The 25,140-nt window shown below is 42.1% G+C and overlaps 1 protein-coding gene across 2 annotated transcripts in view; it reads right to left on the reverse strand.

The window, feature by feature from the left end:
• Nucleotides 1–25,140, reverse strand: part of Ints8 (integrator complex subunit 8) — a 51,923-nt gene that overhangs the window by 21,985 nt on the left and 4,798 nt on the right. The window contains exons 3-15 of one of the 2 annotated variants that reach the window (XM_036179156.1): nucleotides 24,281–24,421; nucleotides 23,969–24,040; nucleotides 22,175–22,226; nucleotides 19,898–20,080; nucleotides 16,988–17,095; nucleotides 15,128–15,283; nucleotides 12,480–12,580; nucleotides 11,753–11,894; nucleotides 8,232–8,302; nucleotides 7,223–7,398; nucleotides 4,694–4,827; nucleotides 2,532–2,642; nucleotides 353–554 (exon numbers count right to left, since the gene is read on the reverse strand). In XM_036179156.1, coding sequence (XP_036035049.1) covers nucleotides 353–554; nucleotides 2,532–2,642; nucleotides 4,694–4,827; nucleotides 7,223–7,398; nucleotides 8,232–8,302; nucleotides 11,753–11,894; nucleotides 12,480–12,580; nucleotides 15,128–15,283; nucleotides 16,988–17,095; nucleotides 19,898–20,080; nucleotides 22,175–22,226; nucleotides 23,969–24,040; nucleotides 24,281–24,421 — 1,649 coding nt within the window. Of the gene's footprint in view, nucleotides 1–352; nucleotides 555–2,531; nucleotides 2,643–4,693; nucleotides 4,828–7,222; nucleotides 7,399–8,231; nucleotides 8,303–11,752; nucleotides 11,895–12,479; nucleotides 12,581–15,127; nucleotides 15,284–16,987; nucleotides 17,096–19,897; nucleotides 20,081–22,174; nucleotides 22,227–23,816; nucleotides 24,041–24,280; nucleotides 24,422–25,140 lie in introns of those variants that run through there. The other variant, XM_036179157.1, reaches the window with a different exon arrangement.

The raw sequence follows: 25,140 nt of genomic DNA on the forward strand, positions 1-25,140 counted from the left end.
AACAAGGGGACTAGAGGACGCAGCCAGAGCCAAGCGTGCCAAAGACGGCCAGGCACAGCTAGAAAGGTTTATCAGGGCATGGCTGAGTCCCTCTGATTTCAGATGGCTCGTCTACAGCAGTGCAATGGTAATTTCTGTCATTTGAAGTCACCGTTTGCATGGCTGGTATGGAAACCCTAGGAAAGAAAAGTTTCTCCCCCGTCACCAATGTTCTCAAGTTACCTCAAAACGCAAACTGTTCCAGGATAGAAATTCTCCAATAGAGGGAGAGCCAGGTGAACAGATCCCTACCCGACAGCAGCCAACTGTAAGACTACAAACTACACCCTGTGGGCGCGTGCCCTCCTCTTACCAGGAAGCCTCATTTCCAGGTACCCTCGGACCCTGCTAATAAGGTCGGAAGGAGGTCTCTCTCCTGACTGTCCCATGCCGGCTTCATGGGTGTGAATATCCAAAAGCAACATCTCATTCAGCATAACCTGGCGGAGTTTCGGTGAGAACTCTGTTACCAACTCCAAACAAGCTGCAAATAGCTGTTTTGCATGGGGAAAGTCCTATAAAAGAAGCAAGAGGAAAGCCTGAGTCAGTCCTCGGGGCCAACGCAGTGTGTGTTTACAGACACTGGGAAAAAGAGAAGGGTACGACTGAAATGCCATCACTGCAGCTAGGAGTGAGGCCAGACTGTCTTCTTCTTTACTGTTGATTTATTACAATAATAAACTATAAATGCATGCACTACTAAACCAGCTGGACACAAATTATACAGTAACAAAGAACGATATTCCACAAGTATAAAATTTTATGACAAGAACCCTTCTCCACCTAAGATACTCAGAATTTGACCATAGACCCTGAAGCAGGTTTCACATTCCACACTCTTTGCATATCGACTGTGTAACTACCTAATAAATCAAACAAATGTAATCATCTATGTTCTACTCACATCTTTCCTACTCATCCCACTGCAAACTAGCATTGATACTCTCCCAATCCCTTTCTCATCCCAACACAGTGACTCCCCAATTATGATGAGGGAGCAGCCCTCACAGCTACCTTCCTGGAGTGAGGGCAGCTCCCCAGTGTCCTGCTACTCACTTTGTTTTGTTTGTTTCTTAGACAAGACCGCAAGATGCAGCTATGGCTGTCCAGAACTGCCTATGCAGACCAGTGTGGCCTCAACCTCACAAAGATCTGTTCCTTCCTCCCAAGTGCTAGAGGTAAAGGCATGTACCATCACACACAAACGCTTCTCTTTTCCTTAAAGACTTTCTCTTCGGGGCTGGAGATGGCTGAGCGGTTGAGAGCTTCCAGGGGACCCAGGTTCCTAGCACCCACATGGTAGCTCACAACTGTCTGTAATTCCAGGAAACAACACCCTCACACAGACATACATACAAGTAAAACACAAATTTAAAAAATAAAATAAAAAGTAAACCTTTCAAAAAAATTAAAAAATGAACCTTTCTCTTTTGGTTTTCAATACTGAGTTCAATTCCCAGCACTCACATGGCAGCTCACAAGTCTGTAACTCCAGTTCAGGGGATCCAACACCCTCACACAGACATACATACAAGCAAAACATCAATGCACATGAAGTAAGAATAAGTCATTAAAACAAGGGGGTACACCACCACCCCCAGTCACAGTCTCTTTTTACTTTGTGCATGAGTGTTTTGTTTGTATGTATGTGCAGTGGGTATGTCCACAAAGTGGAACTGAATTTAGCATGTTAGTAAGCCACCATATGGGTACTGGAAACCAAACCAGGTCCTCTACAAAAGCAGCAAGTGCTCTTAACTCATGAGCCATCCTCCCAGACTTGCTATCTTTTCCTGTTTTGTAGTTGTGTGGTATCTATACTTATCACATTGTTCGAGCTGACAGTGCTCTGCTCTAGGATCCCATCCTGTACATTAAACCAGGAAATAAGGACTGAAGAGAGAGCTCAGCAGGTGAGAGCACATGTCTTCTCACAGAGGACCCACACTCAGTTCAAAGCACTGACGTCCGACAGTGCAGAGCCTCCTGTGACTGAAGTCATGGGGTCTGGCACCCGAGGGCACATGTCCACACAGACACACACCAATATATAATTAAAAATAAAAGTCTTTTTCAGATTAGGAAACAATCAGCTTTAATTCCTTCTCCTGAAATTATTAAAATCGGACTTTTGTTCTGATTAGAGAAGTATGTGGTGTGTGCCCATCTGTTGTGTGGTGCATGTTGAATGTCATGTATGTGCAAGTCAAGAGGCCACCTTCAGGTTGGTGTTCCCCTTCTACCTTGTGCCGGCTGTGTTGACTACACCAAGCTAACTGGGCCTAGACTTCCGGAGCTTCTTTGTCTCCACTTCACCGCACCCCAGGGGTGCAAGGATCACAGGCTCCTGCTACCATGTCTGACTTTATGTGAGTCCTGGGCATCTGAACTCAGGTCCTCATGCCTGGCACCATAACCCACTTTACCCACTGACCATCTCCCCAGCCTCTCAAGAGGGTTTGAACTAATGTTTCTTGCACATTTTCACTCACCTTAACAGTACTGCAGTGTAAACCTTTGGCCATGAGAATGTAAACCAAATCTCTTGTTAAATTGTCCTTAATTCCTAAGATAACACCACTATATACAGAAGGTACTTCCCACTAAAAAAATAAAAAAGTAAGTAATTAAGATACATAAGCACACATACAGAGGGAAGCAAATCTAGGTGAGAATCTCTCAATGACCTTTAAATGCATTTAAAAGATAAACATTGCACCCTTAACTTCAAGAGGCAGAGGCAGGATCTCTCTGAGTTCAAGGCCAGTCTGGTCTACAAAGCTAGTTCCACAACAGTTGGAGCTGTTACAAGGAGAAATTCTGTCTCGAAAAGGAAAAATAACAAAAACAAATTAACACCAATAAATACCATAAATACCAGAAGAATTCAATTAATATTTAGAACAATTTCCATATCACTGCATTTGTATATTTAACCCTTATAAAATATAAATGTATTTTAGGCTTTTCCTAAACAGTAACACCAAGAAGATGCAGTTACAAACACTGCCAAAGAGCTAGAAAGAGGGCTCAGCTTTTACAGGCTGGGCTTACAACCAAATCTGCCAAAAAGCACTGCCGTATTATCAGAGGTTTCTCCTATGGTTACTGCTTTTTCCCTATAAACTATAATCCACTCCAAGTGTATTTTATGTATTTTTATTTTTACATTTTGAGACAGAGTCCCAGTCTGTAATGCAAGTTGGCCTTGAACTCTGGATGCTCCTATCCTAGCTTCTTGCATGCAGGGATCAGAGGTATACTTGTGTTTCCAGCTTGAAACACTACTTTAAAAGTTATTTTCATGCATGAAAGTTTTAAAGAAAAAAGGTGCTATAAAAAAGTTTCAGGGGTTGGGGATTTATTTAGCTCAGTGGTAGAGCACTTGCCTAACAAGGCCCTGTGTTCAATCCTCAGCTCAAAAAAAAAAAAAGCTTCAAATAAGTTGACTCCAAAGTGGAATCTGTAGATTTTAAGATAACATTAAAAAGCAAACACCCCACCCCACCCCCAAGAAAAGGTGTCTTGGAAAAAACCTACATAGGTTGTCTATGTATCCCTGGCTGTACTGAAACTCACTCTGCAGACCAGGCTAGCCTGGAATTCAAGAAATCCACCTACATTTGCCTCCTGAGTGCTGGAAGTAAAGGCGTGCAGCACTACACCTGGCCAGAAGCAAGAAGACTTAGCAAGAGATCAAATAGCTCAGGATCCCAGCATGCGGGGGAGGGACTCACGACAGCTTCCCCACCAAAGCTGAGGAACCATTGGTAGGTGAAGGCTGCTAGGGCAGGGAGTTTTCTTCAAGCCCATGCTCCAGTACATTGCCCCAAAGCCAGGTACAGACAGATGGGCTAGTATGAGTTGGGTTCAAGAGGCAAGAAAGAAAGAAACAAAGGGAGCTGGGAGGGGTTATGAGTGTAGGTCTGGGAAGAATCAGGAAATGAGTGAAAGTAAGTATGATCAAAACACACTGTACACATGCGTGAAACTCTCGAAGAACAAAAATATTAATAAAGTAAAATAAAAATGCAAGGGTTGGAGGTATACCTCAGTGGAGTAGTACTTGCAGAGAGTAAGTGAAGCCTTGGCTTCAATTCTCAGAACCAGAAACAAAAAGACCACAACAGCAGCCTTGAACCCCATAAAGGTATAATATAACACACATTTTCCATTTTTACAGATGTGTTTAAAATGCGTGAAGGTGCTCAGATGGCAAATGACAGATAAACTATGTTCATGTTACTGAATTTGTGTGTGTTTTCCTGTTTCCTTTGCACCATCAATGTTAAAGGCACAATTGTGATCATATGAAAGTCTACTAGGAGTTTGAGAGATGGCTCAGAGGTTAAGAGCACTGGCTATTCTTCCAGAAGTCCTGAGTTCAATTCCCAGCAACCACATGGTGGCTCACAACCATCTGTAATGAGATCTGGGGCCCTCTTCTGGCCTGAAGGTATACATGCAGACAGAACTCTGTATACATAATAAATAAATAAATCTTAAAAAGAAAAAGAAAGGAAGGAAGAAAGCAAATCTACTAAAGGCGCCTTTAGTATTTAAAAAAAAAAAAAAAAATCAGAGAATAGCATTTCTCCTAGAATACAGTATAAAACAAAAGAAATTCATACCTATTGTTAACAGAGTTTCTTACCTTATTGGACACAGTCCAAAATTGTCGCTCTGAAGTCATACCATGTAATTCAATTAAAATCTGTCTAATCCGCCAGGGATCCACTGATAATATAAGCTGATGTTCCAACTGGCCAATGTTGACACTTGCTGAAGCTAAGGAAGAGAGCTCCATTTCAACTAATGATGAAACTCAAAGTTAAATATAACATTTTGAGTATGATACAACTGAGAGAAATGGAATGTGTGAAGTGTCTTAAGTTAAAAGTAGAAATCATTTTTAGAATGGAATTATTTTACATAACTCACATTACGTACTACCTTTACTCCCACACAGAAAACCTACCACAACTTGTATGCATTTAGTAAAGTGGATGCATCTTTAAAAATACACAGTAAAAGGGCTGGGGAGATGGTTCAGAGGCTAAGAGCACAGATTGCTCTTCCCAAGGTCCTGAGATTAATTCCTAGCACCTATATGGTGGCTCACAACCATCTGTAAGGAGATCTGGTGGTTCTCTTCTGGCCTGCAAAGATACTTGCTGGCAGCATACTGACTACATAATAAATAAATAAATCTTTTAAAAAAATAAAAAAATTTTAAAAAAGTAACAGTCAAAGTGATTAAATCACACTCAAAATTTGTGGACCACATGGAAATAATTGATATAAATAGATTCTCCCTTTTGAACATGTGTTAATAAAAGTGTGTATGGAAAACATCATCATTACCAAATACTAAAGAAGTGTATGTGTTTTTTGTTTCTTAATCCATTTCTCTCATTTATCTTGTGTGTATGCCACAGAATATATGTGGAGGTCCAGAACCAGGGAGGCTACACAGCAGGGCGGACCCTAAGATGACTGTGGCTTATAAGTTTTGGTTTTACTCAATCACTGGGCAAGCCTCAGTGAAACAATTCACTATTAGGATAAGAATTTATACTGTATCAAGCTGATAATAGAAAAATAAATAAATAAATAAAAATGGAAAGAAAAAAAAAGAGAGACAAAACTACCCCCCACCCCCCAAAACCTCTCTAAACCTGGGCTCGTGGACACTGCCACATTTCCTTCCATCTGCTGTGCAATGGCCCAGGCTGAACCTGAATAAAAGGACCCATATGTGCTTGCATCAGGGGAAAAAAAAGTAAATTGATGCTTAAAAGGAAAACATCCACATCAATGTTCCAATCACCAAGGAAGGAGAAAGCAAATTCTGTCTCCAGTTCTACAGCGCCCATTTAGAATTGTAGTTAAAGGACTGGATGATGATGGGGCTGGAGAGATGGCCAACAATTATGAGCACTGACTACTCTTCCAGAGGACCTTGATTCAATTCCCAGGGGGGGGGGGTGGGGGGGGGGGGCTTGGGGGGAGTGCCAGTCCCATGCCTGATCTTCTGGCACTCAAGATGGCCAATCTCACCACCCTACAATACTCTTCTCTAATATAGACTGTTAATATTCATGTTATTGATTTAAAATGTTTGAGAACTTCATATATATTCTCTTATCCAATTGTACTAATCACATATTTTAAATTTTGAAAGTGGTTCCTAGTAAAATTTCATCTTGTCTTTCAAAAAAAAAAAAAAAAAGAATATATGTGGAGGTCAAAAACAAGCTGCAGGAGATGATTGTCTCCTGCTACCACACAAGTTCTGGGAACTGAACCGGAACAGGCTTGGTGACAAGGACCATCTTATCAGCCAAGATGTATGCTTTGTTTTTCGAGACAGGGTTTCTCTGTGTAGCTTTGCGCCTTTCCTAGAACTCACTTTGTAGACCAGGCTGGCCTTGAACTCACAGAGATCCGCCTGCCTCTGCCTCCCAAGTGCTGGGATTAAAGGCGTGCGCCACCACTGCCTGGCTCAGATGTATGCTTTTTAAGGGGAAAGAGGAAGGAAGATTCCCAACCTCCCACCACTGAAACAAAACAAAAACAAAATGCCCAAATGAGTACTAAAAATCTAATTTTTCAGCTCAGTTGTCAGCCTTCAATAACACTTACCTGGCAGCTTTATGTGTTAATACCATTCTTTATACTGAACATTCAGACAGCTAAACATTTTCTTTTGATAAACCAAGTAAATGACTCACAACCTGTGTGGTTTTGGTTTTAGGCTGTTTCTTACTGACAATAGAACTGTATTTTGTATACATACTGATAAGGCCAAACACGGTAGAAAAGTCAAGTAAGACGAAAATGACATTCTCAAAGTTGACAGCAGAGCCACACTGGCTGACAACCACAATTCCTTCCGTCCCTTACCAACCCTGCTCCATCCATACTTTACCCTCAGTACTAGCAGTAGTGTCTGTTTAGGCATATCCCCAACTAAACCCTTTTATGAACTATGCCCAAATCTCCACCAGCCTCTGGCTCAGCTAAGAACCAAGACTGTTCACACAGAAATCTGACCACAGCAGATAGATTGCGTTTCTATTCATTACTCACACAAATACCCACTGAAATACCAAGAAAGACTTAGGAATATCTTAGTATTAACTTGAAAGGGGCAATTGTGAGCTGTGAGAACAGGGCTAACCTGGGATATCGTAAAATGAAGTCACCGGTTTAATGCACAGATTTACTCTAGGAGATCTCTTCCTCATCTGGTCGACAAGCAGCTTTCGTTCCTCGTCTCTCAACAATGTAATGGAAAGCTCATGTGAAGAGATCATGAAGACATACTGCAGATCCTCCAACCCCAGACAAACATTCCTAAAGCAGCAAGAAACATTATAAAACAGAGTGTAAACTTCGTTTAGGGAAAACATTCCTACCAACAATTGCTATTCATAAGCCACTTTAAAAGGTCACCATTTCATACATTATGTAAATTATGTAACCAGATGGGCATGGCAGTGCACACCTGCAATCTCAGCATTAGGAAACAAAGGAAGGAGAAGTGAGAATTTGAGGCCAACTGGAGTGGAGTTACATGGTGAGCCCCAGTCTCCAATAAATGAATGCTTTGAGTGTAGTCCATCAGAAGAGTACTGCCCAGCAGGTGCAAGTCTTGGGTTTATCTCCAGTATCTATCTATCTATCTATCTCTCTCTCTCTCTCTCTCTCTCTCTCTCTCTCTCTCTCTCTCTCTCTCTCTCTCACACACACACACACACACACACACACACACACACACACACACACGTCTCAGCATGGTAGCACACACATTTAATCCCAGCAGTCAGGGACTGAAGTCATAGGATAATGAGTTTCAGAGTAACTGGATATTCATAGCAGAACCCTATCATGAAAAATAAAAGCCGGGGTAGGGCAGGGACAAGAGCAAGGAGGACAGTACAGCTCACAGGGTCACAGCACTTGCTGCTAAGCCAAGCTTAATTCCAGAGCACACATGATATAAGGAAAGAACAGAGTCCTTTAGCCTGTCCACTTACATCCACACAACCTGGCATGTGCTCATACAGAGAGACAGACAGACAGACACACAAATACGTACAAATTTAAAAACTTAAAATGTCTCGAAAAAAAGGACTTTTTCATAAAACTAAGTTCCAAGTTAAAAAAAAAAAAAGAAAGGTACTTACTTTAGAAAAGCAGCCATGTTTTCCTTCAAAGTCTCTGAAGCTTTTTCTACATTTACTGATCTTGAACATACCTAGGAATTTGAGTAATTTTCATTTGAATATGAATCTCAGTTTGAAATCTTGAGATTTACAAACAACGGAAGTTTTAGAGTTTTGGTTTGGTTTGGTTTTTCAAGACACAGTTTCTCTGTGTAGCCCTGGCTGCCCTGGAACTCACAGAGATCCACCTGCCTCTGCCTCCCTGAGTGCTGGGATTAAAGGCATTCGCCACCACCACCCAGCATTTTTTTTTTAAATGTGTATGAATGTTTAGCTTGGATGTCTATCTGTGCAACATGTATGTGTCTGATGCCTGCAGAGGCCAGAAGGTGGTGCTAGATGGATTCTCTGGAAGTGCAGTTACAGATACTTTTGAGCAGCCATGTAGGTGCCGGGAATCCTCTGGAAGTGCAGCCAGTACTCTTGAACCACTGAGCTATCTCTCCAGTGCTCCAAACAGCTGACGTCTTATGTCTCCCTGTGGTGGTTTTAAAGAGATGGCCCACAAAGGGACTGGCACTATCAGAAGGCATTTGTTGGAGTGGGTGTGGCCTTCTGAAGGAAGTGTGTCACTGTGGAGGCAGGCTTTGAGGTCTCATATATGTTTAAGCCACACCCAGTGAGGTGACTACTTCCTGTTGCCTGCAAGTCAAGATGTGCGACTCCCAGTCTCCAGCACCAGCACCAACACTCCACCAAGATGGTAACGGACTAACCTCTGAACTGCAAGCCACCCCAATTAACTGTTCTCCTTGCTAAGAGTAGCCATGATCATGTGTCTCTTCACAGCAACAGAAACCTTAACTAACACAATCACTAATCACTGATTTGATTAAGTAATATAAGACAAAAGTCAAGATAAGAATCCACTAAAGAAAGAAGGGCAAACCATTTTCATAAGTTCGGGCATATGGAATTAAGAATAACCTGGGGCATTAAGTTCCTATTATAGAAGACAGGATCTGTCTTCTACTGAATTTCAGAAATTATCCTAACACAGCCGGGTGGTGGTGGCGCACGCCTTTAATCCCAGCACTCCGGAGGCAGAGGCAGGCAGATCTCTGTGAGTTCAAGGCCAGCCTGGGCTACCAAGTGAGTTCCAGGAAAAAGGCGCAAAGCTACACAGGGAAACCCTGTCTTGAAAAACCAAAAAAGGAAATTATTCTAACACATAAGAGGGGAAAATATTGACAAGCACCCTCAAAAAAGATAGGAGTCCAAATACCTATGACAGCAATGCTTTTGGGGGAGGCTTCTACTTTTAATTGTAAAATGAGCTCATTGTTCTTTTCTTTCTTCACACTCTCTCTTGAGACAGGGTCCCATATATTGCAGGTGGCCTCCAATCTGTTATGTGGCTGACGATGACCATGGACTTCTCCTGCAGTAAGCTCAGCACTGGAACTACAGACCTGCACTAGCACAGTTTTATATGTTGATGGGGGGTGAGCTCAGGCTTTTGCACATGCTATGAAAGCGTTCTTCCAATGGAGCTACAGCTCCAATCCATAAGGAAAACTTTTTAGAGATTAACAATGATGTGAGAGATAAAAATGTAGAAAGTTCATTATGCCTGTAAGAAATGCATCAAGTCCATACAATAAAACATTTAAAGCCAGGCAAGGTTGCATATGCCTGCTTAGAAGGCCAAGGTAGTAAGACGTCAAGTTTGATGCCAGCCCAGGCTAAGCAGCCAGCCTTTATCACAAAACAAAACAAAGCTGAGAAACTGCTCAACAGTTGCTCTGAGACTCCTAAGGAGCAGAACTCAGACTCCAGCACTCACCCAAGGCTGTCAAACCCAGCTCTAAGGGCTCAGAGACAAGAGGACCCCTAGTCCTACTGGACTCCCACAGAGTGGAGAAACCCAAGCTCTAAGATCAGCAATGAGACCTTGACTCACAAGATTAAGTGGAGAGTGACAGAAGAGGCCACCTAACACCGTCTTCTGCCTCTGAGCTCATACACAGGTGTGTACGGCTATGCACATATGCTCATACAGATACCTAAATCAATAAAAGTGCATCTTTAGGTCTGGCAAGATGGTTCAACAGGCAAGGGAGCTTGATATAGCATAATAATCTTTGAGTTCCAACCTTGACAAATTGTCTTCTGACCTCTACTTTGGTGCATTTACATGTGCACACACATATGCATACAAAAAAACAAATAATTAAGTATAATAAAACATTTAAAAAAATAAATACTTTTTAATTAATAATTAGGGGCTGAAGTTGGGTGGTGGCACATGACTTTAATCCCAGCTCCTGGAAGGCATAAGCAGAACTCTCTGTGAGTTCAAGACCAGCCTGACTACACAGGCTGTTCCAGGACAGCAAAGACTATGTAGTTACCCTGCATTTAAAAAAAAAAAAAAAAAATCAGGGCTGGAGAGATGGCTCAGAGGTTAAGAGCACTGACTGCTCTTCCAGAGATCCTGAGTTCAGTTCAATTCCCAGCAACCACAGGGTGGCTCACAACCATCTGTAATGAGATCTGGCACCCTCTTCTGGCCTGCAGGCATATATGCTGTATACATAATAAATAAATAAATCTTAAACAAAAATCAAGTAACAAAATAACAGCAGCAACAACAAAATGTTGGGAGAATGGAGAGATGGTTCAGCAGTCAAGAGCACTGACTTCTCTTGCAGAAGACCTGGGTTCACCTCCCAACCCCCACAATAGTGCACAGCTACTTGTAATAACTGCAATTCCAGGGCATCTGATGCTTTATGGGCTCTGTAGGCACCTGCACACACATGGCGCACATAACTCAGGCAGACACACACAGAATCTTAGGCCAAGTGTGGTGGTGTAGGCCGTTAGTCTCATCACTTGGGAGGCAGATGCAAGAGGAACTCTAAGTTTGAGGTCAGCCTGGAGTCTGTCTTAATAAATACATTTATTGTCTCAATAAATAAACAGATTTTTCACTTAAAAAAAAAGCAGAACCTTAGGGTGCAGCGTTAAGTGCAGCAGAGCAGAACAGCCAGTGAAAGACCAAGAAGGATCCAGCAGAGAGAGGAAAGGAGGAGGAGGAGGAGAAAAGAGCTGTCTGAGGATGAAGCCAAACACAACATGATGGCGTGTGCCTGCCTCACCACTGGGGGCGGGGCAGGAGGACAGACTCTGAGGCCTGGGCTACACAGCAAGATCCAGTCTTTAAAATGGGGAGGGGGGTGGGGGGGGCAGAGGAAAAAGAGGAGGGGGAAGAAGAGGGAGAGGTGGAAAGGAAAGAGGAAGCCAAGGAGGGGGATGAGGAGGAGGAGGGCAGTGAGGAGGGGAGGAAGAAGGAGGGAGGAAGAGGAGAGGAAGAGGAGGAGGAGGACGACGACAAGGGGCAGAAGAGGCAGCTGTTGCTCAGTTTGTTACCACTGTCGACATAGCCACAGAGAAGAAATGCGTAAGGCAAAGCAGAGCCCTGGACAGGCATGAAAAGAAAACAATGGTCTATCTCCACAGGGGAACAAATGCCTTACCTCAAGGAGAAAGTCTATTTTTTCTTTGTTTGGTCTAAGAAACAGTTGATTAAACTGGACACTAATTGGTCTGCCTTCCAAAATATCACGTACTGTGTTGCAGGCGCACACTTTAAAACAGATTTCATCTAGAGCTTCATTTCTACAGAACACAAAAGTAGAAACATGAATGTTCCTTTTATTATAAAATGGGAACAGTAGCACAAAACAAAAGTTAAAAGGATAGAACCATTCTTCTTGAAAAGTAACATTTTAAGTTCTTCAAGTACACAACTAAATACATACCAACACAAAAAATGTACAAAAAGGTTAGTTAAATTCTAAAAACTAAGCATAAGAACAGAGCTGTGCTCCATATAACTTTCTCACTTTAAGCACTTAGAGAAGAAGCTAGAGAAAGAACTTTGAAATGTCTCTACTGGGGCTAAAGGGCTGCTCAGTAAGAGCAGCTGTTGCTCTTCAGGAAGACATGGGTTCAATGTCACCTCAAAACTGTCTGTAACACCAGTTCCAGAAGAGCCAACACCTTCATGTACCAGATACACAGACATCCATGCAAGGAAAACACCCATATACATAAAAAAAAGTAATTTTTTAAAAATGTCTCTATGTATCTTATATATCAAAAGTGAAAATAATGTCAGTGATTTAATTTGCAAGTGTGATTTAATAATTCACGGAGCACTTGTCCTGCTATTCAAAGATCAACACTAATTTTTCAACTTACCCCTGTTGAGCTTTCTGCAAGAGCTCCCTTAATACTGACTGCCGGAACTGAACAGGTAAAGTGAAGGCTATGTTGTCTTCAATGAAAATCTGCACTACTTCCTAGAACAAAGACATAAAATTGCATCCAAGTAAAAACCAAGGCAGCTCCTTTAAGATCCACTTTCTACAAGGTAGGGATGTAGCTCCAGCTGGCGAAATGTTTGCTTGCCTAGCATCAACAAAGCCTTGGGCTCAATGTCCAGCACTACAGACAACTGGGGATGGTGGTACCTGCCAGTGATCTCAGCACTGGGGAGCAGAGGCGGGAGAATCAGAAGTTCAATCCTAAGCTATATAATACGTTAAAGAAAATTACACAAATATCTTACTGGAAAGGTATTTTCTTTCAAAAATTCTAAAATTAGATTAAGAACAGAAATAGTTCCCCTTTTCAAAGTTAAAGACCATGGAGGACAAAACAGAAACAGGAGAGAAACAAATTAAAGAAACCTTTGCCTCTAACTAGACACAAAACAAAACCCACACCAAGCCCGAGCCAAGAGTGCTATCATGCACCTCTAATCGGGCACTTGGGAGGCTGAGGCAAAAAGAAGTGAACGCCAGCCTGGACTCCACAAGCAATTAAGTAAGAAAATAAACAAATAAGAAAAGCCAACAAAAAACCTAAATACTGGGGTTGGGGATTTAACTCACTGGTAGAGCACTTGCCTAGCAAGCACAAGGCCCTGGGTTCGATCCTAAGCTCAGAAAAACAAACTAAATACGACATCTGAAAGACACAAAATTTCTATGTGTGCAACTTCCATATACTGCAACACAACCACTCCCCTCTAGTGACCCATGCGTCTATGCTCCCAACCCGTTATGTCAGAGGACGTGTGTCAGAAGTCTTATTTACATAGACCTTATCACATGAAGGAGCTTTTGAAACTTAGCTCCGGCTGGCCTGGAACTATGTAAATCTAGCTGGCCTTGAACTCACAGAGATCCACCTGCCTCTGCCTTCCAAGTGCTAAGATTAAAGGTACATGTTACCACACCCAGCTGACCTTATTTTTTTTTTTTATTAAAAAAAAAATCCCCCCCACCCCCCCAGAGCTGAGGGGGCTGGAGAGATGGCTCAGAGGTTAAAAGCACTGACTGCTCTTCCCGAGGTCCTGAGTTCAATTCCCAGCAACCACATGGTGGCTCACAACCATCTGTAATGAGATCTGGCCTGCAGACATACATGCTGTATCATGTTGTATACAAAATAAATAAATAAATCTTAAAAAAACAAATTTAAGGGCCATGTTATAATCCCTATTTGACTCTAGAGCAGTGGTTCTCACCCTTCCTAATACTGTGACCCTTTGATACAGCTCCTCAAGTGTGGTGACCCTCAACACAGAATTCTTTGTGTTGTTACTTCGTCACTGTAATTTTACTACTACTATCAATTACAATGTACATTACTGATAGGCAGGACATCTGATGTGTGACTCCTGTGAAAGGGTCGTTCAAGTCCCCAAAGGAGCCAAGACCCAGAGGCTGAGAGCCACCGCTCCACGGAGCCTAACCCTCCATAAGCCTGTACTGCTGAGATGTAGCTGAAAGACATCTAAACTTTAATTCACCAGTACCTATCATTCACCTCAAAAAAATCTAATTTTCTCCCATGGACAAAGTAGATTTAAAAAAAAAGGACAAGAGAAAAAAGAAGAAAGTATCAAGTTACAATCTTCCTCTTCATGTATTTTTGGATAGATAAAGAAATGATATTTTAGATGAAGACAGTGAATTATAAATCTGGGATAAAAACTCAATTGGGAGTGGGGCAGTGGTGGTGCATGTTTTTGATCTCAGAACTCAGGAGGAAGAAGCAGGCAGATCTCTGTGAGTTCGAGGCCAGCCTGGTCTTCTACAGATCGAGATCCAGGACAGCCAGCAAAACTACACAGAGAAACCCTGTCACAGAAAAAAAAAAAAAAAATAGTGAAAGTTAAGCTTGACTTTTTCATTTTTCCTGTCCTGAGTTAAATAACATAAAGACACCGTTGGAATGAAAACATTCTCAAATGACTTTACCACCACAAACTCTTATTGATAGTGACTTTCATTAAAAAGCACAGGAAAGCCAGATGTGGTGGCATATGCCTTCAATCCCAGCAGATGCAGGCTCTGTGAGTTTGAGACAGAAAACAGAGACTCTGACTCAAAACAAACAAAAATATCAAAGGACAAGTACCCAAATGGGACACTAATTATACTATTTCTCCTTCTGTGGCTAAGATGGTGGATAAGCCGTACTAAGACACAAAGAAGACCTCGGGTTCCATAGGAATAAAGCTCCCTCCTCCTCCCTGTGATTGTAAGGCCTGGCTTCTGGTTTTGAGTCCTACAGTTTCCTAGAGAAGTGATTAAGACTGGCAAGCTTTTCTCTCAGTAACAGTGAATACATGTAAGACTAATTATAATGTCTCACCCGAGTCACATGATAATCTTAAAAGATGAGATAATAATATTAAGGGTTACATTATTTTTTAGGCCTGGCAGACATCATAGGTACTCTACATCACACACCTGGCAAACAGTGGTAGCAGGATTTGAACTCAGTTTGTTTCTATAACTTTTCAACTACACCTCTATAATCCCACTTCATCTTACCTGATAGCTGCCAGATCGTAAACAAATGTGGACTTGACTATATGGAGTCAACTGCTGAGAGTTATTATCAGAAGAAGGTACAAGAACATCACACGCTTGACAATAGCCGGCTAAACGCTTCTCATCTATGGTACAATGAAGAGATAATGAACCTATCTGTAAAGTAAGAGTTATATATCATTATCCGTTAATGAAATATACATAACAGACTAGTACTCCTTAGTGCATTTTAACAGTACAAGAAAATGATAATGAAAATTTCAAAACTAGACGACCCACAAATAACGACAAGGTAAAATGTCTTTCAGAAGAGATCAGCGAACCACTGTTCACTGACCAAGTGTAATCTGTGGTCTGCTTTGCTGGTCAGAGACTGAATGTGATCCACAAAACCTACGCTACTCATTGTGTGGCCCTTTACTTTTCTGACGTCTTTATCACCACCCAGTGAGGATGACAAGAAAGGCATTAGGGTGAGTGACAAGGCTTACAGCAAGCCTTTACATCATAAAATCCATACGTCAAGCAGATTTAAAAGACAATAGAAACAACAATCTTCTCTCAAAAAATTAGAAATGCAACTACCAAAAACATTTCTAAAGACAGTTTCAAATGAGTCTTAAATAATTACACCTAAAATTCCACAAAATTAGCAATTTCTAATAGCTCTAGCGAGTAAGCCTAGGGCTAGAGATGCGGCTCCCCGGCAGAGCACCTGACTACCAGACGGAGCCATGGGGGTCAAGCTTCAGCACTACAAAAATGGCTGAACAGAGAATAAATTAACCTTTGAGGGTATCTATTAACTTTCTAATGAGGAAAGGAAATGAAAACAATTTTCCATGTTCTTAGAATAAAAAAAATAGTTATACATTTAAATACTCCGTCATCTGAGGCTGGAGAGATGGCTCAGTACTTAAGAGGACCCACACGGAGGATGTGTTTGGTCCCCAGTGCCCAAGTTGGAACAAGGGACAACACACCATCTGCTGGCCTCCTAGTGAACCAGTACTCATGTGCACATACCCAAATTGAACAAAGCAATCATACTTTTTAAAATGTAATCATCTGAATCGTAAGAAGCCTGTTCTACAGACCAGGTTGGCTCTCCCTCCTGCGGGCAGGAAGTACAGGTGTGCACACACTTGGCTAGTACTCTACTCAATGACAGTGGACACAAGATGAATTGCTGCTTCAAGTCCCTGCTGCCCTGATTCCCTGGCATGATAGACCTCAAACTATGACCCAAAATAACCTTGTTCTCTTAAGTTGCTTTTGGATATTTTATCACAGCCACAGTAAAAGAAACTAAGATACTGAGAAAATAATACACATCTTTAAACCTAATCTGTACTATTTCTTTTTAACTTTCCAAATTTTCTGCAACAGGCACATAGGTTTGTTGGTGCCAGGATTGAACCAAAGGACTTGTGCATGCTAAAACCACATTCTACCATAATGCCACACCCCCAAAATGGGTTCAGTGTCACATATCATTTAATCCCAGCACTTGGGCCAGCCTTGTCTACATTGGGAGTTCCAGGCCACCCAGTGAAACTATCTTAAAAACCAAACAAGTTATACTCAGATACTCAACACAGCTTTTCTTTAAGTTTTTTTTGTTGTTGTTTTTTGGTTTTTGGTTTTGTTTGTTTGTTTGTTTTTCGAGACAGGGTTTCTCACTGTAGCTTTGGAGCCTGTCCTGGACTACCTCTGTAGACCAGGCTAGCCTCAAACTCACAGAAATCCACCTGCCTCTGCCTCCCGAGTGCTGGGATTACAGGTGTGCGCCATCACCGCCCAGCTTTCTTTAAGTTTTTAAGGGACCAAATGTTATGCATCATTTATGACCATACTTACCTCTGCAATTAATTCTTTAGTTCTAAAAAACTTCTCTCTGGCATTTTCATAGACAGCTGAGTTTGTAGATCCTTGCTGAAAGTACACTGCACCTAAATCGTAACACACCTGAAATGATAAAACACCAATTTGCTTAGTAATTTTTATGTACTTATGGAATTATTGGGCAGATGGTGGTGGCACACATCTTTAATCCTAGCACTCAGGAGGCAGAGGCAGACGGATCTCTGTGGGTTCAAGGCCAGCCTGGTCTACAGAAAAACCGTGTCTCAAAAAAAACAAAATAAATGGATACATAAATTTAAGTTTTATCAACTTTTTTTTGCTCTGTGTAGCCCAGGCTGAATTGAACTCGCTCTGTAGACCAGGCTCGACTCAAACTCAGAGAACTGCCTAGCTCTGCCTCCCAAGTGCTGGGATTAAAGGTGCTTACCACCATGCCTAGCTCAAACTTATGATTTAAGCAAAAAAACCCAAAAGTAATGAAAGATGTCAGATAACTCACAAAATTATTTGGAGGCCAAAGAATCAGGTCAGAAAAACAAGGAACAGGAACAAGAAGAAACCAAGTCAACACTGCTGGGGGGCAGCAGCACTGTAGCCGTTTTGCAGACTTAGGCATAGCCTAGGTTAGCTCCCCACAGCTCCGAACTCCATATACTCACTGCCTCTGGAAACTACACTTCTTGTCACTGCTGCTGCCAGCCAGATCTTCAACACTCCCACTTCCTTGACTTCCAAGCTCCTGATTCAGTCTAAACTAAGTCTATCATATCATATACCCGTGGAACACGCCTTCTTGCAAGCTAGACAAAGATAGAGAGGCAATACTTAAAACGTGTTCAGCTGCACAGAGGTGGAACAGCCCACCAAAGGGATGAGGGCGGGCTGGAGAGATGGCTCAGAGGTTAAGAGCACCGACTGCTCTTCCAGAGTTCAATTCCCAGCAACCATGTGGTAGCTCACAACCATCTATAATGAGATCTGGCTCCCTCTTCTATATACATAATAAATAAATAAATATTTTTTTAAAAAAGGGGGATGAGGACAAGTGTCTGTCCTAACAGACTGAATGGAGACGTGCAATGACTATAGTATTATAATGATTTTTTAAGTGACTTTCTAACTGTAGAAATATTCAAGAACACCTCTCCTCCCCTGCGCTGTTCCCCATCAAGTACACACAAACTTGGAAGGTAGCTTAGAATGGCCTTGAAGTTGATACTTTGTTTCCACATCTGTGTGCTGGGATTACTAATTTACATCAACATTCCACTTTCACATCTAGGACTTTGATGCACGAGAGACAAGCATTCTACCAACTTAACCGAATCACCAGCCTCCCAGAACCTTGTCTTAGACTGATGCCCTTAACCAACTACAGACTTCAAACAAGCCCAGACTTAATCCAGTAAGCTACTCTTAGAACTCTAGTGGGCAGAGAAGTGATGTTAAAAAGCAGAGAACACTAAGACATAGAGTTGAGGCTTAAACCCTAACATCTTAAACCCATAAATTCTCATCCATAGCTTGAAGAAAGGATTACTTCAGCTATTCCCAAAACTGAAAGACATGCTTTATAACACTGTCCTATTTCCACCTCTTTTCAGAAGAGCACACAGGGGAAAGAAGCAGGCTATTTGTACACATAAAGAGAGAGCAGCCTTTAAAATTACGATCTAGGCAGGCATGGTGGTGTACACCTTTAATCCCAGCACTCAGAAGGCAGAGACAAGCAGATCTTTGTGAGTTTGGGGCCAGTCTGGTCTACAAAGTAAGTTTCATACCAGCCAAGGCTATATAGACCCTATCTTAAGAACAAAAATAGTACTCTAGCTGGGGCGGTGGTGGCACACGCCTTTAATCCAGCACTGGGGAGGCAAAGGCAAGTGGATCTCTGTGAGTTCAAGGACAGTCTGGTCTACAGAGTGAGATCCAGGACAAGCACCAAAACTACACAGAGAAACCCTGTCTCAAAAAACAAAAAACAAAACAAAACAAAACAAAAAAATAGTACTCTAATGGTTTTTGGTCCTAAAAAGGTAATCAATGAATGTTTTAAAATTTCTATTGTCCTCAAGGCTCTTACTGGAAAACAAGCTGCAGTAGGTAGACAGACCTAATGTACTTTATAATCCAGTGTCTTAGTCTGACTTATATAGCAGTAATCAAGACTATGACCAAAAGAAACCAGGGGATAAAAGTATTTATTTCATCTGACAACTTTCTTATCATACTTTATTAGGAAGGAATCCAGGGCAGAACTCAAGGCAGGAACCTGGAGGCAGGAATTGAAGCAGAGGACATGGAGGAAAGATGCCTACTGGCTTGCTTAATCGTCTGTCTTTTTCTTTTCTTTTTGAAGATTTATTTATTATATATACAGTGCTCTGCCTGCATGTATGCCTGCATGCCAGAAGAGGGCGCCAGATCTCGTTAATAGATGTGAGCCACCACGTGGTTACTGGGAATTGAACTCAAGACCTCTGGAAGAGCAGCCAGTGCTCTTACCTCTGAGTCATCTCTCTAGCCCGCAATCTATTTTTCCCCCTCCCCCAATCTATTTTCTTATACAACCCAGGACTGCCTGCCCCAGGATGGCACCAAACAGGGGGGTGTTTGTTTAAGACAGGGTTTGCTGAGACAGGGTTTCTCTATACAGCCTTGGCTGTCCTGGAACTGACTATGTAGACCAGGCTGGCCTTGAACTCAGAGATCCACCTGTCTCTGCCTCCTGGATGCTGGGATTAAAGGTGTGCGCCACCACTGCCTAGCAGAAGTGTTTCTTTTAAAAAATTTCTTTAAAAAACAAAACAAACCCCTCAAATCTAATAGAGAAAAGGTAGACTACATCTATCTAAAAAGAATATGCAGAATCTCCACTGTACTGGCTGCGTGAGAAGTCAATACCTGGCACTGCATCTCCTCGGTTTTGATTTTCAACCCAGCTGTGGAACTCTCGGCTTCTCCATTCACCATGCCGGGTTCCATGGCCAGTAAGTCTAGAGTTCTCATAGTGTGAACATACAGATCCTTGTTTAACTTCAAGGCTGCTTCCAGGACCAAAATCGAATCAGCAGCTTGTTCTTTCAGCTACAAGATTCAATAAACAAATGAAAACACAACAGCAGCAGCAGCAGGTTACAGCAGCAGCAGAGTTTACAAATACTTCAGAGCCTGATGTCCTAAACCAGGAGACATTCCGACAGGCCCAATCACTTGTTGAAGTAATGGCCTTAAATGTTAAAGTACAGTATGTCCCTTTATAAAGAAACAAAATACAGGAAAGAGCTGCACTCCTTCACTTTAATTATGCAATGGATATTTGTAGACTTCGCTGAGCAAAGCCATGGTGCTAGGCTACATCAATAAAATGACACAGGCTTTGTGTTCTCTACTCAAAATACTACAAACCTACTGTTCGTTTCACATAGATATCATTCATTTCTTTTATTCTCACTTCTCAACACTTAGCTTACCTATCTCCAAAACACCGTAGGTGTTAAGTACTTACAGAGATAATCTCCCATTTCTTTTACATTGAGAAGATTTAAAACTAAATATGGGGTGCTAGAGAGTTGGCTTAGCAGCTAAAAACATGTGCTGCTCTTCCAGGGGACCTACATTAGGTGACCCCAGCTCCACCCGGTCTGACACCTCTGCCCTCCAGCACACGACACAAACTGATACATACACACAAACAAATGAAAAATAGTAAAGATGTAAGAATCATACAAAAACAACACAACAACAAAAACCACGCCACCTGTGGGGTGCCACAGAGCCCAGCAGCACAGCACTGCCTAGCATGAGCAGGCCTTGGGCTTGAGCCTAGCAAACACACATGCACACAGTTGCTATGAATTTATTTATGGTTAAATCCTGCCAAAGTTTCCCCTCCCTCTTCTCCTCCCAGTCCCTCCCCCCCCCATGGTGTGAAATTTTGAGAAATACAAAGAGTATAATAATATCACCGGGGTTGGGGATTTAGCTCAGTGGTAGAGCGCTTGCCTAGCAAGCACAAGGCCTCAGCTCTGGCAAAAAAATAAAAATAAATAAAATAAATAACATCACCTAAAAATTAACTTTTTGATTTTTTTGGAGTTTCTTTTTCTTTTTTAGGCAGGGTCTCTAGCCCTGGTTAGCCTTCTTATGTAGTTGAGGGTGAGCTTGAAACTTTGATCCTTATGGTTTTACCTCCCTAGTGCCAGGACTACAGACATATACCACTACTAGGTTTATGAGGTACTAGGGATCAAACCCAGGGCTTTGTGCAGGCTAGGTGAGCACCCTACCAACTTACCTATATCCTCAGCCTTGTTTTGTTTTGTTGACAAGACCTCATGCGGCCCAGGCTAGCCTCAAACCTGCTACCTACCTGAGTACATCTCCCTCCCTCCACCTCCTGAGTACTGGGAACTCAGTGTATATAACCCCGCCTGGCTCTGTATGCACACAGGAGTGTGAGTATGTCAAGGCCAGAGGGCAATGCTCGACGTCTCTCTCAATTACTCCTCATCTTAGTTTTTGAGGAGTCAATCACTGAACCCCGAGCTCACCAATGCAGGCAGATAAACTGGCCAGTAAGCCCCAGGAACCCTTGTGTCTCCCTTGGTGGATTAGAGGCAAGCACACTGACACATCTGGTGTTGACATGGTGGCTGCTAAGGATCAAAGTCGGTCCTTTGCTGAAGCAGCAGGCACTTCGTCAGCTAAGTCACTGCATCTACTAGTCCCGTAAAAACCATGTCTTTGCCTACGCTACAGAGTGAGTTCCAGAACAGCCAGGGATAGATACACAGAGAAACCCTGCCTCAGGGGAAAAAACATCATGTCCTGAACAATGTGTGTTAAAATATCATGAACTATTCAACAAAAGAACTGACGGTAAAGTACTATGCCGACAGTGTTGAAAACTGTACAGTTTAGGCCAATGGTAACACGTCACTTGTGAGGCAAAGGCAAGAAGATGAAGAATTAGAAACGTCTTGGCCACACGGAAAATCCGAGGGCAAGCAGGGCAACACTTCATGGTAAGACTATCTCATAAAAGCAACAAACACACATACAAACTTGACTTACATGCTTACATCAAAAGTCCTTCACTGTACTTAGACCTTTATAACACTCACAAACCTAAGATTAGGAGATGCATTTCTACATGCTAAAACCTATCACTGTACTCACCACTTTCAAAATATTTTCTGTTAGTTCTTTTTCCTGTTGCATCTGATTCATGCTAAAAAGAGAAATGATTCAAGATCATTGAAATATAACTCTCAAGATAAGACTTGTAGAAGTCTAGATTTAAGGTTATTCTTCTTCTTCAGCATGAAGCTTATCATTTTTTTTAAACTGTGTTAACAGGTTTTTTTGTTTAAACAAATAAAAGCAAGGATTATTATGATGATCAATAATCATCAGGACCTTCTCAATTGCTTTAAACTTCCACTTAGAAGTAAAGCTAACTAAGCATAACACTCCTATAATCCCAGCACTTGAGCACTGGAGACAGGAAGATTAGGAGTTTCAAGACCAATCACAATACAAAATTGAGTTCTGAGGCTACTTTGAACTATATCAGATCCTGTGGGATGAGCAGGAGGAAGAGGAAGAAAAGAAATGGAAAGGAGAAAGATCAAGGGGGAAAAAAGGGAAAAAAACACAACAAAAATAGCAATAAGTTAATTGACAACAAAAGCTTGTTTATTGGAAGAAGAGCCACAAAGGGGGCGAGAGAGAGAGCTCAGTGGTTAGGAGACTGGGGTTCGATTCCAAGCACCCACATGCTGGCTCACAGCCTAGTGTAATTCAAGGTCCAGGGGATCTGGACCTTCTAGCCTAAGGCATCAGGCACACACATGGTACAATTACATACATGTAGGAAAAATTCTCAGCAGCATAAAATAAAATTAAATATTAAGGGCTGGAGAGATGGCTCAGAGGTTAAGAACACCGACTGCTCTTCCAGAGGTCCTGAGTTCAATTCCCAGCAACCACATGGTGGCTCACAACCATCTGTAATGAGATCTGGCGCCCTCTTCTGTAAACATAATAAATAAATAAATCTTTTAAAAAATTAAATATTAAAAAAAATTGGTATAGAAACTGGGGATTGTAGCACAAGCTTTTAATCCTACTGCTCAGAAAGCAGAGGCAGGAGGATCTGAGTTCAAGGCGAGTCTGGTCTACATTATTGAGTACCAAGTCAGCCAGAGCTACAAAGAAAGATCCTATTCAAAAATACCAAAAAATAAAAATAAAAAATAGTGATAGGGGATGTGTCATATCACAAAGTGCTGCATTACTTTCATGTCCTACCATGCTGCCATTACTTGAATACTGGCAGTTTCCTCAAGAGGCACGCTTGTGAAAGGTTTGCTCCCCAGACGGTTCTTCTGGGATGTACTGTTACCTCTGGGAAATGAGGTCAAATGGGATGTGGGCAGAACACTGGGATGTGCCGCAGAGGTAATTATTAGCCCCTGCTCCATCCTTTCTCCTTGACATCCTGGCTCATGAAGTGAATCATTTGCCCCGAAGAAGCTTCCTACAAGTTTGGCCTAAGTCCCAAAGAATGAGGCTAACCATTCAAACCTGTGCCATGAATAAGTCTATTTATTCTCTTTTAAGTGTAAGTATGCAAATTTCATTTACATCCACTCACTACGGAGTCTTGCTCCCAAATGGGATGAATTGCCACCTAGAATTGATGAAATGGGTTTAAAACTCCATATTCAAACTTTTGTCATGAACTTTGTTAACACTATGTTAAAATATTATAATAATTTCCCCAGGTACGAAACTAATGGACATTAAAGACAATCACCTGCAAAGTCTTCAGAGTCGCTTCCCGCCCTAGCTCCTTCAGACCCATCTCCGTGCAGGCCCTTCATCCTCTCTCTGCTCCACTACCTGGAACATGAGCTATCTCAGACTACAGGGAGAGAAACGTCCCAGGCAAGGGTCAGTACAACTTACACATTTAGCTGAGGGGGTCCAGGTTTTGCCTGTCTGACAGGAAAACTACTTTGAACAATTGTCCTAATTGCCCTAAAGAAAAGATAGGGAAACAACAAAAAGGTCAGTTCAATCAAAATAAATATAATAATTTAACAAATGTTAGGTTCCCTCCACAGTTTCAGCAACATGCTTTTCATCTACACAGCCATAAATAAAATGTGTCCCCTTTCAGACTCACAGTTCCAAAGATACCTAGAGATCCCTGGAGCAAAAGGAGACCCTCAAAAGCAGGACCCCGAAGTTAAAGCGCAAGTAAAGGAGGCAGCTCACCATCTGTTGTAGAGGAGGACAGCCATGGCTGTGGTTGGGGGAAGGGCTGCCAGGTCCATGTCCACGTGCTTGGTCCCAGGAGGGACTTCACTGATGCACAGCAGCTCATTCAGCAGCATGTTCAACACCGGCACAGACAGGCTCAAGAAAGCAAAGGTACATGTCTGCATATTAGCCGCACAAGCCACACAGAATACAAACCCTTAATACATGGGAAAATGACTACACTGTTCAAGGATCACATCTGCAGATCTGCCTGGCAGATTCCAAGACGTTTTACTGTGGACTTACACAATACAACCCACACAACCCAGGCTGGCCTCAAACTGACAGCTTAACAGGTGTATACCACCATATCTGCAGAAAGTAAATTCTCAACAAAATGACAGTATTAATTTCACAGAGGAATATTTTATTTCTTAGTACTATGGAGACAGAGGCATGAGAATCTCTGAGTCTGAAGACAGCAGGGTCTACAGAGTGAGACCTTGTCTCAACACCACCACTACCCCACAAAAGAAGAAGAGGAGGAGGAGGAGGAGGAGGAGGAGGAGGAGGAGGAAGAATCATCATCATCATCACCAATAACTTACACTTAATTAAATAACCAATTGGAGGTTCTGCCAGATATAGCCAATGGTAGCTTACTTCTCTAGTAGGCATTAGATCATGGGTTCAATTCCCAGTACCAGAAAAATCCAGCAGGTATTCAATTTTCCAACTGTTTCTTATAAGCCGCATGTGCCTTAACACTCCATACATGACCATGGCAGATATGTCTCTGTAGCCCATTAACGTACAGGTCGGTCCCCCCCCCCCAGGATTAAAAATCCTGGAAGCCAGGCATGACACCACATACT

This window comes from Onychomys torridus, chromosome 2 (assembly GCF_903995425.1).
Source record: "Onychomys torridus chromosome 2, mOncTor1.1, whole genome shotgun sequence".
Classification (NCBI taxonomy): domain Eukaryota; kingdom Metazoa; phylum Chordata; class Mammalia; order Rodentia; family Cricetidae; genus Onychomys; species Onychomys torridus.